Source organism: Hemicordylus capensis, chromosome 10, assembly GCF_027244095.1.
Source record: "Hemicordylus capensis ecotype Gifberg chromosome 10, rHemCap1.1.pri, whole genome shotgun sequence".
NCBI classification, from domain to species: Eukaryota; Metazoa; Chordata; class Lepidosauria; order Squamata; family Cordylidae; genus Hemicordylus; species Hemicordylus capensis.
Window position 1 is genome coordinate 10346026 of NC_069666.1, and position 18439 is coordinate 10364464.

Consider the following 18439-nt stretch of genomic DNA (forward strand, 5'->3'; position numbering starts at 1 on the left):
TAGGCAAAAGTCACTGGGAAGAAAAATGTTAATATTGCAACAAGCCGACCAACCCATGGGCTCTATTTAGCACCACTATCTTACCTTATGCAACGATTCAGCAGGATCATATTTTGGTCCCAGAACGAAGAGCTTTTGGCCCCTTTTCACAACTCCACTGAACACCCTGGCAAAAGCAACGAAGGCCTTCTTATTTTCGGTGTCTTGCTTTGCAGCTGCCAGGGTCATGGCCTCCATTTGGCTGGCCGGTGGCTGATCATCCCCTAATGAAGGGTCAAAGAATAAGGGGTTCACAATCTCCCACACGGTATGCCACCAGTACAACTCCCCTCCCCTGGCATGAAACCAATAACCAACTGCAACGAACTACGAGCTGGATAAGACCAGGGTATCTATCAGGCCAAGATGTTCCTGACCCGCAGCTCATACCCTCCATCCTGTTTCCTAATCTAGTCATCTCCGATGACGCAGCACATGTCCTCCAGGGTCAAGTACCCTCTGGGACTTCTCCTTTGTGGCCCCATCTAAAGACTACCTACAGAGCTTCTGGAGCGTGGGGAGAGGCAGAGGGAGGAGCCGTTCTTCGGGGAGTAAGCAAGTGGCAATAGACAAATCTTGCCCGAGAGTCCGCAATTACTATCAACAAGAACTAACTGGAGAGAACTGGGAATTAGCATGTTCTTACAGTTAAGAATGTAACAAAATGGCAGCATTTCTTGACAGTTAAAATGAATGGCACACACAGTCACCAAATGCTATTCCTTTATATACCTTTAGTTTCGCCTCTCTCTCGGGCTTGGTCTGCCGAATTTACGCCAGCCGCCTGCTGTTCTGGCTCCTGCCCTTGACTAGCTGCTAACTTTTCAGCATGTCGCCGCTTTGCAAGTTCACGTCTCTGGGCAATTTCTTCTTGTGACAGAGGCCTAAGTACCATTTAGCACACTGTTAGTTTTGGGGGAAGGCGTTTTGGCAAACTGATGGTGCATTCTCAGTTTCTCATGGAACAGTCACCAAAATTGTTTGGCAGTCTGAAAGACAACATTAAATCCAGCCCATCCGGGAAGACTTCTGTTTCTGCTTATACTGGTGGCATTTCAAGAAATCTATCATATGGGCAATTGTGCTAGCTCACAATTATGAATATGCTAGCTCAGGAGGTAGGCAAACTTGGCTCTCCAGCTGCTGCTGAAATACAACTCCCATCATCCCCAGCTGCAGTGAACAGCAGCTGGGGATGATGGGAGGATGATGGGAGTTGTAGTTCAGCAGCAGCTGGAGAGCCCAGGCTGCCTATCCCTGAGCTAGCTTATGAAGGATCCAAAAATACAGCGAGTCCTCAGAGGGACAGTGCCTCATATCCCAAACATGGCCATAGGATTATAAGAGTTTTATTGGCCATTTCTGCAGTGCAACAGTGCACTGCAACAATATTTCCAAACTGCAAGTGGACTTTTCATTTGCCACAAACTAGAGTGAGGAAACATTCTGGCCAACCAAACATTCTGGCCAGCAGCTGGCACGGAAACTCAAGTTGTACAAGGACAGAACTCAAGCACCTGAAAGTCATGCCAGCAATGGCTGGTTCTTACTGTGCAGTAGCAGTTGGTAGACTTTAATTGCTTTATAATGACTTACTGGAATTCTGACTTCCAGAAAGGTACGAAAAGTAACCACGTGCCTAAGTTTAGACAGCAATGGGCAGGCAAAGAAAATCAACCCGTGCATGTTAAAACCTAAAACCTGCATATTAAATATGTGCAATATTGTATTTAATAAACCAGGGGACGGACAATTCAAAATTTAAAAATCACGTGTTTCAGCTGGATCCAGGTGTAGATCATCTTCCTCAGAAACTAAGGCCACACTTCAAAATGACACAATAGAACTGTTCTGTTCTTCAGAGCCCCTTTCACTTTAGTAAAGTAGGAGGTGCTAGCCACAAATGCTGGTCTGCAGTAGTGACAGCATGCACAACTGAATGTTCTTCATTCCCACTGGAATGATGGAGCTGATCAGCTGCAGCGCAAACCGCTAGGGATGTAGACGCAACGGATCTTGTGTTTCGTTTCGAGCTCGAAACGAAATGCAAAACGGCCGAAACGTTCCGCCGAAACGGCAGTTGAACCAGCTGCTTCAACTAAACAAACTCAAAACGTTTCAAGTGTTTCGGCCATAGGGAACAATGGGGAAATAAAGATGGTTCTATGTCTCCAAAGGGCTCACAATCTAAAAAGAAACATAAAATAAGAGACCAGCCACAAGAGGGATGCTGTGCTGGGGATGGATAGGGTCAGTTGCTCCCCCCACTGCTAAATATAAGAGCCACCACTTTAAGAGGGGCCTCTTTGCTCAGGGTAACTGAACCAGCTCTTGGTGAAATGGGTGGCTACTTCCCCTCTAGAACCCTGGATTTAAACATCACCATCTGAGGAAGCAAATTCCTGTTAATGTAAATGTACACCTCAAACCAATCCTGGTAAGTAAAACTTTTTTTCTAAGCCCGCTTAGACTCTCGCTAGTGGAGCATTCAGATGTATAGGTTTGAACCCAAAAGCAATGGAAGGGATTTTTCAGAGTGTTTCGGTAAAAACACTGAACACATGTCCATTGTTCCCTGAAACAGGGATTCCCAGATGTTGAAGACTACAACTCCCAGTATCCCCAGCTACAAGCATCTTTGGTTGGGGATTATGGGAGTTGTAGTCAACAACAGTTGGGAATCCACAATACAGGGAACACTGAATGTGTCTAACCCCGATAGCTATCAAAACTCACCAATACATTCCACACTGGTTAAAAGTACTAGCTGCTATCTCTTAAATTCTCTTAATCTTAAAATCTCTTAAATTCAACTTTAAAAAAAGAATTAAAACCACACAAGTAGAAAGAAACCAATGAACATAACAGATTCCCACGTTGTTTGTTGCAGAAGAGATCTAAACTGAATCAATTCAAAACTATTAGGCACTCTGGGGGAAGAGATCTATTTCTGGCACTAAACCTCACAGATTCTCTCTCCGCACCTGCAGTCTTGTGATCACATGGCCAGCGAGAAGCACCTGAAGAAAGCTCCATCCTCCTTCCTAAACCAACTCCACCCCCACCTGGTAATATTGCAAATAAAAATATTGGAAGACCACTTTAAAGAAAGCCGAACAGCACCATCTAGTGGCCAAAACACCCAGCACATCTTCAAACCAGAAATTAGGATCGGCAAACTCCAGGTGTGAAGCCACACACCTTCTGCGTACAGCCGATGTGTCTGCCAGACGTGGAACCCACAAAAAGAAAAGGTAGCAAAGCCATGATCATTAAGTGGAATTTATTGCACTTTCTCCTGATCAAAGCTTAAGTCGAAATACTTCTGACTAGTGTGAGGACAACTACACTTGCAGTAGCCCATGTTGCCCAGCAAAACTGATGCTTCCCTATTTCAACTTTACATTCTTTAATATATTTATAAAGTCCACTTTAAATAGACTATATATTTATAAAGCAAGTAAAACTGACCTTGGGGAGTCTTAGCCTTGCTGGGCATTACACTATGCTATTGCAAGCGCATATTCCTCACCCCACAACACAGACGTCCCCCAACCCCTCCAAAAAGTTGTGGCTGAGACATCTTCACCAACAGCAGCAGGGGCTAGAGGGGGAAGTCTGGAAACTGAGTGCAACCGTCTCTCCATTAGGGCAATTCCCAGAGTAACAGGAATGTTACCCCTTTTTCAATGACTCTAGCTGCAGGCAAATCTTCAAGCTGATATTATATATACCCACCAGCAAGAGAACATCTCCTATAAGGCCATATTTTTACACAACTATTAAGTGTGCACAATACTTCAGTAACGAATCAGAAACCGTGCCCAAAAATTCTGATTCCTTTATAGACAAATTCTGTGCATTTCTGACACTATAATATATAAGGGTTTTGTAAAAATGTGGTCTTATAGTAGGAGATGTTCTCTTGCCAGGGGGGATGTATAATAGCAATTTAAAAGTTTGCTTATGGCTACAATCGCCACCAAAGTGGAAACATGCCTGATTCCATTACCCCTGGAATTGTCCAAGTGGGTCTTTCCCCCACTGGCACTGCCATCACAAGCCACTGGTGAAAAGTACCCCAATCCTGTGGATGTTGTTATCTGAGGTGCAAGTTTCATTTTCTAAATATATATCTTCATCATGAAAATAGAATGTTGTTGCCAAGAGAATAGAGAAGCACCTAGAAGAATTAGTACGAGCACTCTATAAAAATTATTATAAGGTTCCCTAAAAGATTAAGCTTGATAAATTAGAATCAGGGCTGCTCAACTTCGGCCCTCCTGCAGATGTTGGCCTCCAACTCCCATAATCCCTGGCTATTAGCAACTGTGACTGGGGATTATGGGAGTTGTATTCCAAAAACATCTGGGGGGCCTAAATTGAGGAGGCCTGGATTAAATTATAGTGAAGCCATCTTAATATGTCTAACTTTTGATTTAACATTGATATCACTCTTTTGACAAAGCATTTGTTCCTTAAATCTCACACAAACACATTTTTAACGATTTGAAACAGCACAGGGGGTCTGTTTTACGTTTAAAGTAAAGTGTGCCGTCAAGTTGATTTCGACTGCTGTTGCCCACAGAGCCCTGTGGTTTTCTTTGATAGAATACAGGAGGGGTTTACCACTGCCTCCTCCCACGCAGTAAGAGATGATGCCTTTCAGCATCTTCCTATATCACTGCTGCCCGATATCGTACCCGCAGGGATTCGAACCGGCAACCTTCTGCTCGTTAGTCAAGCATTTCCCCGCTGTGCCACTTAAGGTGGGTTGCCAAGTGATTATTGTCTGAAATAGCGGAGTTAAGTTTGATTAAGGGCAAAATCTCTTATCAGGCCCCAACCAAATACAATCCAGACGTGAATACTGTGACTTAGTGTCAAATGCCATCGAAGTGGAAGGAGACCAAATGGCATCGTTTTCTCACCTTGGCTTGTTCTGTGGCAATGTCTTAGCGTCAACTGCAAACATTTTGGAAACAAAGACAATGACTGGGGCAGTTTCTTCACTGCTGCATTTCATAAACGCTATGCAAACATAAAACGAAAGAGTTACATGTATTTCTAAGGCTCGATGAAAGTGTCTGGTTTTAAATGCATTTGTCAAATGACAAGTTCGTAGGTCTGATGTCACGATGACGATGACTCGGATTCAGCTTTGAAAAGAAGTAGGAGGGGAACCCTCCTACCCAGCAGGGGCTTGACCGGACGAGCAAGCACCCTGCCTCCAGCCTGGCTTTTATCTAAGACAGGATCAAATCTCGGGAGCGCACAAAGCTCCCAAACTAAGGGAGGCAACTTCTCCTATCCTACTGGGAATCGTGAGGACAGCCCTAGCCCTAGTAAGGGGCTCCAGAAGGGAAACTTAGGCAAGGATGTTTTGTGGAGCTGCTTGTGCTTTCCAGCCACTTTGAAACAGGAATGCAGACAGTTTAATTCTGCCCAGATTTCAGAACAGGTCCTGCCTTGGGATAGTAGCAAGCTCGCTACAAGGCAGTGCAGGTTAGGATGTCAACTTCTCCTCCTTTCTTCCATAAACAAGGGGACCATTTTGGAATGGGCCCCACTGGAATGGCTTTTCTGAAACCGTTTCTTCCTAAAGTCGTGCATTTCAATTGTCTTGCAGGCATCTACTCACCGTCTTTCAGGGCCTGAGTGTCTTGTGGCAGGGAATCAAAGGTTTTCGCTCCAACACACATCAGCTTTTCCACTCTCTCGGCAGTTATATCAAGAGGACTGGGGAGTTTGTTACAGACCATGGCTAGATCACAAGATTAAGGAGGCTTACAAACGTTACAAGTGTCTGAAGCGGCCTGCAGCCCCTTGGTCCATCGGGCTCAGAGGTGCCTATGCTGACTGGTAGTGCCACTTCAGGGTCCCAGACAAGGGTCTTTTTCCTAGCTCTACTTGTGGATGCCAGGGATTGAACCCAGGGCCTTCAGTATGTCAAGCGTGCGCTCCACTGTTGAACTACAGCCTGTGGCTCTGTTCACAAGGTTGTTTGTTTAGTAAACGAAAGAGGTAAGGAAGGATGTATATAAGAGGCTGTGCAATCCTCATTGGCTAGTGTCCAGGAATTGATGCTGCACCAAGACATCCCTGGTTGGAGCTAGAAGTTCCCACAAGGAGCGAAACATCCCTAGAGCCAGAAAAACAGAGGATGATGCATTCTACCAAGTCACACCCTTGGTCCATCTAGCTCAATATCGTCTACACTGCAAGATATTCCCTTCAGGGGATGGAGCTGCTCTGGAAAGAGCATCTAGGCTCCAAGTTCCCTCCCTGGCCTCTCCAAGATAGGGCTGAGAGAGACTCCTGCCTGCAACCTTGGAGAAGCCGCTGCCAATCTGTGTAGATAATACTGAGCTAGATGGACCAATGGTCTGACTCAGTATATGGCAGCTTCCTATGTCCAATGTTCCTATGTCAGGGATAGTACCTGGGACCTTCTGCATGCAAAGTAGACGCTCTACCACTGAGTAGGCAAGTTCCCCCAAGACAACGTAGACATGAACCAGGCCTTGGATCCAGATCCAAGAACTCTAAGGAAAGAATTCTTGAATGCACTAGGAAGTCAGGGGAAGGGAAGAGGACAGGACTACCTGTCCAGTCTAACTGTGTGTGGTTCAAATTCAAGTCTCCTTGACCCTGGGGCTCAATCTCTCCTCCCCACCGGTTATGGGTATAATGCAGCAGACAGTAAGCGACCAAGGCTGAGGAACATGACTCTTCTCTCACCTCAACTTCACCCACAATATTATTTAGTGGACTATTTTCTATTTGAGTAAGCTAACTTCCAACAAGCTGTAATTAGCTTATTCTCAAGGATACAGAGAACTGCCTCGGATATTGGTAGCCACTGGCTGCAAATTGCATTAATCTGAACCTTCGCGTCAGCATGGCGGGACTCACGAGCACCAATGGTCAGTCCCAGGGAAGAGACTATTTTATCAATTTTCTCCTTGTCTCTAGGAAGGAAGCATACAGACGGCATTATATGGCGGATCAACTGAGGAGGATATTCCGAACATCTCTTAGCATGAAGACAAAACGAAAGGGGATATTTGGGCGCACCGACCTGCTGCTAGGAAGGTTGTACCAAACTGAGCGCCAAGGCAGACTTTGCATAACCACCTCGTCCCCAAGCCTATCACCAAACACTGGGAGTCTTGTCTGGAGGAGAGAAAGAGGGTGCCCTACCTTTCCCCATGCGATAGAAGAATGAACTTGGGGAGGGGTCTCTTACTTTTTTGTAACAGCTTCATAGAGGCTCCAGATGTTGTCCAGCACCAACTGCACAAATAAAGGTTTCTTTCCTTTTGACTAAGGAAAAAAGAAGAAAAAGAATGGATTAAGTCTCGATATTAGGGTGCTTCATTCAGACCACCTGGGGCGCAACACCCACAGGAGGATTCTTGTAGGGCTGGGATAGACAATCTTAAGCTCTCCAACAGTAGGTGGACTACAGCTCTGACCATCCCCAGATGCAATGGCCAATTGCCAGGGATGTTGGGAGTTGTATTTCAACAATAGCTGGACAGCCTCCCCTCCTTAGGGCATAACAGAACCCCATAAGATCATCAGAAAAGCCCTGCTGGATCAGGCCAAAGGCCCATCTAGTCCAGCATCCTGCTTCATGCAGTGGCCCACCAGATCCAATCAATCCGGAAACAGAGAAAGAGGGAAACTGCACCCTCCCATTGGAATACTCTAGCACCTGGTGTTCAGGGGCATGCCACCTCTGATTTACAGCTATTCAGGCTAAAAGCTTGCTACATGAATGCAAGGCATAAAAAAAGCAAAGCACAGCAGTTCGTATCAAGGGGACATCATCCACTGCGTCCTTTATTGCCCGATTTACCACAATGACAACAGATAACCTTCAGGGGCCGAATGAAGAACATCTGGCTTATCTTTTTGCGAATGCGATTCCATATGTCAGTTGTCAAGTTGCCAACTTTGCTATGCTTTCTTAAATTCAGAAAGAAATTTATATGTTCTAAAATGGAGATTTGGTTTTAGTTCAGCCAAACTGATGTAACTTTTCGGTATGTTGTGTTTTTTTCTTCTACGTTATGACCTGTGGCCACAACAATAAACTTATTACTTATGTGTCAAAAAGTGTGTTGGGCAACTCGTGACCTGTTCCCCCAACATCTCTTCAAAGTTCTCCTTCCCGCTTTGCTTTCTTTGCCCTTTTGGCGTGGCGCTCCTCTTATTGATTCCGTATAAGCAAGCTACAAGTTTTGGCAGCAGAGCCTAATTCTGTTCGTAGCAGAGGAATGGGAATCACTGGCTCTGCTTCCCGAACTGCACACAGACACATAGGAACAAAGCAAGCGCCACAACCAACATGCAGCATCTGCTCAATTCACCCACCAGAATGTTATTGACGCTCCAAATTGTGGGGGCAGGGAATGATCTCGGATGCCAACAACCCACAATGCCAATTATAATTTAAGTTGTGTGTACCGAATGCTCTTTTCTAAAGAGAAAAGAAGTGCATCAGAAGTCTCCTTTAGGACCTCCTGGGGAAGATTCTTCAGCAACAAGGTAACTGCTTACTGTTGCAGACCTCAGCTGCTGTTCTAAAGCATCCTCAGAGCAAGAATGTGCCATGTGCAGATAATTCTCTTTTGCAAGCCTACTGGGAATTCAATCAACTCCAGTTCACATTTCAGTAGACATGTCATGGGGGCAATTTTGGAGAATCCTGGAGTTTTTTTGCAACCATTCTAGGTCATCCAAGACTTCTTAATTAGAGTAGAATCTTCTCTTCTGCTTTATCTGTGTGAAAGACTACAGTCATCACTGAATTAGCTGAACACATGAAGCTTAAACCGTGAAATCCCAATTTCTTAACCACCTCCAAACAAAAGATGCAAACCACACTAGGAGGCAACCACCACCAATCATCTAGGGAATTTCTCATAGGATGGCTTCTGCTACTAACAAATAATTCAAGGGTAATGGAATCAGGAGTGTTACTACCTTTTCAATGGATGTAGCCATAAGCCAATTTTCAAGCTCATATTATATGTATATCCACTGGCAAGAGAACATCTACTATAAGGCCATGTTTTTTACAAAACCCTTAAATATTAAAGGTAGTGTCTGAAAGATGCATAATATGACCCTCATGGAATCAGAAATAATATGCAAAAATTCTGATTCTGTTACAGATGTATTTCGCACATTTCAGACACTGCCTATTATATTTAAGGGTTTTGTAAAAATATGGCTTAATCACAGGAGATGATCTCTTGAAGGTGGGTATATAGAATATCAGTTTGAAAAACAGTCACTGAAAAAGCAGTAACATGTCTTTGGAATCATCCTAATCTGAATGCCTCATCAATGACTGGAAGTCAGCTTTAGCTGACCTATGACTATTGTAGAAAGAGTTATAGTTAGGGGAGCAGCATGCTCAAAATCATCACAGCCTGCACCTGCAACCTAGCCTGGTATAGCTATAGGGGATTCTGTGCATTCCGACAACAGGAAGGAGTAAGGGTGTGTAGCAGCTGCTGCAGCATTTGGAAGGCAGTGTGAAGCCTCTGCATTGGCTAGGTGTGATACCAGGGACCCACAAGTCTAGGCCTAGTTCACTAGCCAGCCATGATTTGCGGTCGCCACCAATCCCCCTCTCTTCCCTCAGATCCTTTTCTGGCACACAAGCGGAAGTCTTTGGAGAGAAGAGGGTCTGATTAATTCGTTATTTTTCTATGTAAACTGCTTTAAGAACTTTTGTTTAAAAGTGGTATATAAATATGCATCATCGTAGTAATAAAGGACACAGGAAGCTACTGAGTCAGAACCTTGGTCCATCCAGTTCAGTATTATCTACACTGACTGGCAGCAGTTCTCGAGGGGTTCAAACAGTGGTCTTCCAAGCCCCACCTTCAGATGCCACGAGTTAAACCTGGGACCTTCTGCACACAATGTAGCTGCTTCAACCACTGAGCTACGGCCTCATTCCCCAAGGAGAGTGTCTTAGTGTTCATATGTAATCACCCATCTATGTACAAGCCAAGGTGAAGCCTTCTTAGTAACAGGGACAACTCACGCTCACTATCACAAGACCAGCTCTCCATCTCTGGCAAGAATTGATACAGTGACTGTGCCACATAAATAGTAAAGTAGTAATAATCAACACATGGAAAGGGTTGGCTGAACTAAGTCAAGCATTGGAAATCTTAACAAAAAGTCACAGTTTCTAAAAGTGGCAATGTTGCATAATTATCCACAGCTGGAAGGCTGGTTTCATTTGTGTTTGTATTGGCACGCTGGTAGGAACGATCGAAGAGAAGCAAGAGCAAGATTATACACCTTTCAGTCCAGAAATAGTACCTGGTCACCTTTCATGATCTTCTTGGCCTTTGTATTTAGATAATAATCGCCCCACAAGGTCTTCAACAGTACTGAAGATTTGATTCCAATCTTCTGGCTATAAAGCTTAGCAAAATGCTCAATGCTGGAAACAAGCAACAAAAAAAGCAATGCACACAAGTTCGTCTAAACAAAACAACAGTTCTCACAACACGGCATCTGTGTCAGCCTACATAATCATCAGATGACATATCTGACAAACAGAATTGTATTCTACCTGTGGAACAGATGACTGCATTAACTACATCACAGCTACGCTATGAATAATTGACATATTTTAAGTAGCAGGGAGTTTCAAGGCACTGTTTAGTGAAAGAAGCAGCGTCAACATGTGTGCCACAAATTCTTTACCTACTTTGTGCACACCAGGGGCCGTTTCATACATGCCTGCTCCTCACCTGAGGATCACTATGATTTGCATGTGCAAATGAGCCACAGAATGTGGAGGTCACTCTATGCTGCACAACATTGGCCCTCCAGCTGCACTACAACTCCCATCATCCCTATCAGCCACTGTGGCCAAGGATGATGGGAACAGTAGTCCAACATCCACAGGAAGGATGGAGTTGCAAAGCCCTGATTTACACTACTGCAAAACTAGTCTGGATGCAAACCACTGTCTTAATAAAGCAGCACCCCAGGCAAGAGCCAATACAATACAGCAGCATATGGCTAGTTACATGGTGTCCAAACCTGCTCTTTCAGAAGGCCAAGCATAAATTCCAGTTATCCATAACTGAGTTCCTCATCCCTCCTTTTAATAAATCAAATTAAATGACTAATCCTCCACCTTCTTAATCAAGCAACATCAGTTTCCCATTAGCAATGCTGGCTGTTAGCAGTGAGTTAATCACCATACCTTGATTCCTCTGTCTTATAAAATTTCTAACACAATCTAAAGGAAGCTCTACTGGATTTAAGAAGAGCTTTTGTCCTATGACAGCAGCAACAGCTTTCCAAGAGCATGCACTTTTAGTGGAGGGTCACCAAACAGGACGATAACCCGTCCGAGAATGCCCACATCTCTAGCAATCGAATGCAATGTTTTCCAATGGAATTTAATTACACAATCAGCAGCTGGTTCACAAGTGGAGAATAATCAAATGATGCTCGTTTGCACATGCGACTCATCCCCATGGACAGGCACCTGGTGGGTCAGTCTCAATCCAGCCCCCAGAGACTTCTCACCTGGTCCACAGCACAGCTCTAGATCAGGGCTGCACAACAACTTCGGCCCTCCTGCAGATGTCAGCCTAGAGCTCCCATAATTCCCAACTGCTGAGATTAGAATTTCAAAAAAATTCATGTATGATATGTGTGTAGGTAAAAGTAAAGTGTGTCGTCAAGACTATTTCGACTCCTGGCGCCCACACAGCCCTGCGGTTTTCTTTTGGAAGAATGCAGGAAGGGTTGACCATTGCCTCCTCCTGCGCAGTATGAGATGATGCCTTTCAGCATCTTCCTATATAGCTGCTGCCTGATATAGGTGTTTCCCATAGTCTGGGGAACATACCAGTGGGGATTCGAACCAGCAACCTTCTACTTGTTAGTCAAGCATTTCCCTGCTTAAGGTTGTATGTGTGTAGGAGTGGCGGGGGCGGGGGGAATTCAGTCAAGTTCTTTCCCCAAAAATCGTTTGGGAAAGGAGAATAAACCCTAGTGATTTCCTAAGCATCAACCATATATCATCTATCATTCTATTTTATTCACCTGGAAGAAGAATGTTTGGGGATAAGAGAGCAAAGGTGTTTCTTCCAAATAAATTAGTAAGTGCTGAAAACTATTCAGATTTTGCAACATGTTGTAATTAGAGGTACAAAATCCATAATGGTAATGTTTAACCGCCTTCATTAATAAAAAATAGACCAAATTACTGATAAGTTTCCAGTGACTCACCCAAAGCCCCAGCCATCAATTGCACTGGCAAATATCACATTCCCTTGGTCTGGTGAAAAGTAAAGGTGCGAATCATCGGTCAATTCCAAACCGGCACTCCAGTCATAAACTTGGTCTCCGTGAACAGAATCGGAGGTCAACTGAGTTTCCGTTTCTTTCTCAGCCCTCTCTTCAAGGACTTTAGAAGTGAAGAGAGTTGCAGTGATTGCATTCACCTAGACATACATTGTATTTTCAGTCTAGCATTCCACCTTTCTGGTGCTAGACAGGATTTCAAAGAAACGTAAAGCAAAAATCCTAAAATATTAGTACAGACAATGAAATACAGTTGTCCCTCGCCAAGCGTGGGTTTCCCAATCGTGGACTGGAGTATCCATGACTGGGAAATTGTAGAAAGTCTCACCAACTGCGACCTGAGTATCTGTGGTATGGTGAGATATATATTTTTTTAAATTGGGTTTTGGGGTGGGGGGATTTCGGGGGTCAGGGGGCAGTTTTTTCTATTTTTTAAACTCCCCCCCCGGGGTCTTTTTGCGACCATGATTCTTACCCCTTATTTGCCATTGCTTTCAATGGCTCTCCAACTGCGAATTCGCCAACCATGGGGTTTTCCATGAACGGAACCCTCGTGGCTGGTGAGGAACAACTGTATCAGAAATATAAAAACAACGACCAAAACCAATGTTGACAGAGCAGCACTATTCAAGATGAAAACAAATGAAACCTAAGCCACCACACCTTTCTGGAAATAAGATCCACTTTTGCTGTTTTCCTAAAGCCATGAGCCAATGGACTAACAAGCAATTCTAGGTAATACATTCTGTGATTGGTGCCACCACTGAAAAGACCACAGGTGCCACCTGTGACTCATAATTGCCTTAGATCTGCAAGCCATTCTACAAAAGAGCAGAGCCTCATCATTGATTTTTAATATTTATGTTCACTTTTCCATTATGTGCCACCTTTGTTGCACTGATGACCCTGAATATATGAGATGGAACAAACTGGAGAAAACAAGACTATGGTATCCTGGATCCAGATCATTTGGGACATGAAGGCTCTGCTGATCAACAGAGAGGCTGTTTCCGTGGATTGGCATCTTTACTATCAGCCAGTTATGAGTCCACCCCAACTCTTTCTGCTTCTTCCCTCTGGAGGGAAAAGCCCAGACTGTATTAACTGGAAAAAACCAGAAGACTCCACAACCCCCGCCCCAATCCCTAATAATATATCTCATAAATCAGAAGGCCCTAAGGTATCTTTAACCCACATTCATTTAGGGTGGTAAAGGTTAAAACCAGTGGCTGATATTCAGATTAACATTTTGTATGCTGAACAGTGTGTCACTCTCTGATACATGCACACACAGCCCCTAGGGGAGGGACAATTTTCACTCATCTACTCTTCCCTCTGTTCCCCCCGCCCCATATGTCCCCAAGGGTAGCAGAAACCTCAGAAGGACTGGCAAAAATTGCCCCCACCCCCATTACACACACAAAACATTATTCGTCATATACAATGTTAGCCCGGCTGTCAGCCAGCATTATAACTTACATCTGGAAACAAACAACAAGCCAACAGATCTGCTTTAGAATTGGATGACCAAGTTTTCTGCAGCTGTTACCAGTTAATATCCAGGAAACTGCATTCTTGACAAGATGAGTTTTTAGAACATCCTTTCAAAACAAAAACAAAAACCCTACACAAAACCCAATGCAAAGCATGTTCTAATAATCCAAAATGGGATCACATGTAGCCTTATAGGCCTCACGCAGCCTTTTCTACTACAAATACCAAGATCTATTCCTCTGCTGACTGCAAACAGCTACACAAGTCTATCAGATATACCTCCTACCTGTTCCAAGATATTCTTAAGGTGAGAATATGCTTCCTGGGGTGTGAACTTGAGTTCCATTATTAGGCGATCTATTTTATTAATCACCAGGACTGGGCGAATGTTTTCTAGCCACGCCTGTCTCAAAACTGCATGCGTCTAGTACAAAGGAAAACATGTGCATGTAATGTACGGTAATGCCTTGAAACAGCTAAGCATACTTTGTGTTACAGAATAATTATAGCCTGATTTGTGCGTGTACATTGAACCAAGGTTGGTTAAGAAGTGGGATGCAGAGTTGTAAGTGGTCTTTCTTCACCCTCTTTCTTTTATGTAAATGCTCCCACTGCTCCCCCATTGCAAAACCCTCTTTCCATATTAGAAGCAAGTCACCAGACAGGGTGAAGATACATTCTCAAACCTATTTTGAGAATCCTCACTTGATTCCGTGAACCGTGACCCAAGAATCTGCGATTTGGAGAGGGGTTGTGTTTTTTTTGCAATTTTTGGAGGGGGGGGTTCCCTTCAAATCACTGACTCCTGGAGATTTGGAGAGATTTCCTCCCCCTATTTTTCACTGTATTTTGCGGTCCTTTCTTGACCGCGATTCCCCTAACCCCGTTTGCCATTGATTTCAATGGCTGTCCAAATGCGAATTCGCCAACCACAAGGTTTCCCCCGGAAGGGAACCTTCACAGTGGGCGAGAGACAGCTCTACAGTCTTTTCTTGCCAACCGCGAGGGGTTCCATTCCAGGAAAACCTAGCGGTGGGCAAAGTGGCAGTTGGGGCAACATTGCGATGAATGGGAAACAGGGGGTTAGAGGAATCGTGACGGAAAAATCCCCCTCGACCCCCAAAATCGCCCTCTGACCGGGGTGGGGGGCAAAGGAGGAAAAGTAAAATATTTTCCTTACTTTTACTGCTGTTGCGGTGCGGCAGCGGTGCAGGCGGTGAGAGCAGTCAGGCACTGGAGACAGTGAAAGAGCTCCTTACTCTCACAGACCCACCTCCCTCCCGAATGCTACAGATTGGGGGCGTGTACAAAACCAGCCCAATCGGTAGCATTTGGGAGGAAGGCGGGCCTGTGTAAGGAGCTTTTTTGCCACCCCCAGCACCCGATGGTTTGGGAGGCGGGCAGAGCTCTTGCCGCTGTCCCTGCTGCTCCACTGCCACACAACGGCAACCATAAAAGAAAAACAGATCCCCAGAACCCCTCAAGTTCACCCCGACCCCTGGAAATGACCCCCTGACCCCAGAAATGATCCCAAAACCCGCCACCCACCCCCCCATTAAAAAAAACCCTGTCTCCAAACTGCAAATACTCGGGTCACCATTTGTGAGGGCAGTCACAGTTTTCCAGTCGCAGATACTCAAATCCATGATTGGGAAACCCAAAACAGGCAAGGGATGTCTGTACTGATAAAGACATCTATTACTGCCGGTAAACCAATATTGCCAGCAACCATGTCCATCTGGATCTCCAACCAGCTTTAGCATACATACTGGACCTCATACTGCTAAACACATGTCCAAAGACCCTACACACACTTATTGCACTGTGAAATATACACTGGTTTTTTTTTTAGCTAATATGCCGACATATTAGTCGAAAATGGCAAAATGAATTAAAGAACATTTTACCTTCTCTTCCCCGCTTCTACCCTAAACAAATGTTCCCCTCACCTGTGAACAGACTCCTTCTACAGCATCTACTACAATAATGCAGCCATCGCAGAGCCTGACAGCAGTGGACACTTCCGAGGAGAAATCCACATGGCCAGGCGAGTCTATTAGATTGATGAGATATTCTTGTTTGTCTAGAACCAAACAAAAGGTATTTAAAAACAATTTAGACTCACCCCCCTTATAATAGATAGCTTAACAGAAGATAATCTATATACATCCACCAAAGCTTTAAGACCTTCTGCTAACAACATATTTCAACAGGAATATTACATGACCATAATGCAATACGTAGCAGCCCAAATGGTGGACATGGAATGCTAGCCATATTACCTTTACAAAAGAGCAATGAAATTGCACTGGACTTCATTGTAATTCCTCGAATTTGCTCATCTTCTCTGCTATCCAAGTATCTGAGCTACATGAAAGAGACCAGAAAAATGATTTATACTCCCATTTGTTATTCTTTAAGTGTGAGAAAGTGTGGATACAGAATTCTGCACATAACGGAAACAGTTTAAATTGTACCTTTCCTGCCAACCTGCTAGAGATGATCCCGTTGCTAGAAATAAGACAGTCAGCTAAAGTTGTCTTGCCTGGGGAAAATAAAGGACATACACAAACGAGGCATTAGGATGGAAAAGCAAGCCACTATACCGGGCAAAGAGGCACCTTTTAATGTGGCGATTCTCTTTATTTAGCAGGGGGAGAGTAACTGGCCCTACCAACCCCAGCACAGGACCTCCAGTGACTGTTGCTGGTGTCTATCTTGTGTTTCTTTTTAGATTGTGAGCCCTTTGGGGACAGGTATCCATCTTATTTATTATTTCTCTATGTAAACCGCCCTGAGCCATTTTTGGAAGGGTGGTATAGAAATTGAATAAATAAAATAAAATAATGCTCCTCCCTTTACCTAGATAATATACATCAATAATCTTCATTGTAAGACTCGGAAGCCAGTGGTAGCCTCCATCAATGCTAAGTGTGGCTCCATGACTAGTTGTTTACTGGGCCTGTGTGATGCTTTAGCAAAAGCTGCATACTCTGCACAGTCCCCCTGGCACTATGCAGAGGTGTCAATTCATACTAGGCAGTGCTGAGCTTTGACTAGTGTCAGAGAGGCTCCTTTAAGGGACATAGGGCCTTCTTGAGCCCCTGCACCATCTTGGAAAGCATGCACAGAGTACTGGGGAGTACAGCCCTTCCCAGGGCTTTCCTCCTAGAGCTCTTATGTGGGGGCTCATCTCTCTTAAAGGGCCTTCTCGACACTGAGAAAAGCACAATATTGTGAGGTCAGCACTGTGGGCAACAGCTCACACACTGAAGTTATTTCAGTGTGTATTGAAACATCTAAACGAGAGCAGAGCTGGTCTTGTGGTAGCAAGCATGAATTGTCCCCTTTGCTAAGCAGGGCCCACCCTGGGTTGCATTTGAATGGGAGACTACATGTGTGAGCAGTGTTAGATATTCCCCACTTAGGGGATAGGGCTGCTTTGGAAAGCACACCTGCCTGCTTGAAAGCAGAAGGTCCCAAGTCCCCTCCCTGGCAGCATCTCCAAGTCAGGGCTGAGAGAGACTCTTGCCTCCAACCTTGGAGAAGTCACTGCCAGTCTGTGCAGACAATGCTGAGCTAGAAGGACCAATGGTCTGATTCTGTATAAGGCAGCTTCCAATGTTACTGTATTTTGCCAAAGTGGCCCGGTTTAAAAATAGTGAAGATCTCCAATACACAGTTTCCTCAATCCCATGCTGAAAATCTCTGTAGAGCGGCAACATAGACTCCATAGTACTGACACCTTCAACAATAGAAGTTAACATGACATTACTGAGACACAAAATTGCCATTTACAACACAGGTGCCTCCCTTACCATGGTCCACATGAGCCAGTATACATATGTTCCTGATGCAAGCAGTCTTTTTCTGAAGTCCAATAGTCTTGCCCAAGCTTGTGAGAACCATGGCTGAGAATTCTGCAATAAGGAAAAGTCATTCCCTACTGAATACAACACAAAGCAAACTTTTAAAAGAACCCGAGCCCCACCCCTCCCCATTATCTCCCTCATTCCAAGGGGCCGCTGGGCATCCCCCTCCCCTTTGATTCAACTTCAGTTTGTTCTCCCTCATCCAGCCCATTACCACCTCCAGGCAGGCAGTTAGGGCAGTTACAACATCTCCATTTCCTGATGGAGTGCATACTGTCAAATCGCCACACTGGACAGGAGTTAACAATAAAGACCCCCACCCACCTCGCAGGCAGTAAATTTTAGAGTACTGTTTCAGGGGTGGGCTACGGGGGAGTCTGTCCTGAAGGGCAAGCGGTACATGGGTGCGGAATTAAGCTCCAGGAGCCAAGCAAGCTCCCCTCCCCCCGCAAACTCCTCTCCACCTGCTGCTGCTGCACGTGTCGTCGGGGCCCTCCTTCTGAGTCAACACGTGCAGGGGCGGCGGTCCCAATCCTCGGGCCACTGGTCCGGGAGAAGGCCCTGCGAGGGCGCCGAGGATCCAGGGAGGCTTCAGCAGCCCGGCGGCACACGTAGCGCCCCTTGCTCTCCTCCCTCCTCACCGGCCCCTTTCTCTCTTCCTACGAACCACT

General features: G+C 45.0%; 1 protein-coding gene across 3 annotated transcripts in view; it reads right to left on the minus strand.

The window, feature by feature from the left end:
* The window catches only part of EFL1 (elongation factor like GTPase 1), a 62133-nt gene that overhangs the window by 43548 nt on the left and 146 nt on the right, over window positions 1–18439 (minus strand). Inside the window, exons 1-14 of one of the 3 annotated variants that reach the window (XM_053272332.1) lie at window positions 18233–18436; window positions 17715–17816; window positions 16374–16441; window positions 16179–16263; window positions 15846–15979; window positions 14183–14320; window positions 12328–12542; window positions 10393–10516; window positions 7289–7365; window positions 6874–7010; window positions 5681–5803; window positions 4971–5070; window positions 772–923; window positions 85–263 (exon numbers count right to left, since the gene is read on the minus strand). In XM_053272332.1, the coding sequence (XP_053128307.1) occupies window positions 85–263; window positions 772–923; window positions 4971–5070; window positions 5681–5803; window positions 6874–7010; window positions 7289–7365; window positions 10393–10516; window positions 12328–12542; window positions 14183–14320; window positions 15846–15979; window positions 16179–16263; window positions 16374–16441; window positions 17715–17805 (1623 nt within the window). In that variant the 5' untranslated portion in view covers window positions 17806–17816; window positions 18233–18436. Of the gene's footprint in view, window positions 1–84; window positions 264–771; window positions 924–4970; window positions 5071–5680; window positions 5804–6873; window positions 7011–7288; window positions 7366–10392; window positions 10517–12327; window positions 12543–14182; window positions 14321–15845; window positions 15980–16178; window positions 16264–16373; window positions 16442–17714; window positions 17817–18232; window positions 18437–18439 lie in introns of those variants that run through there. The other 2 variants (XM_053272334.1, XM_053272335.1) reach the window with 2 other exon arrangements.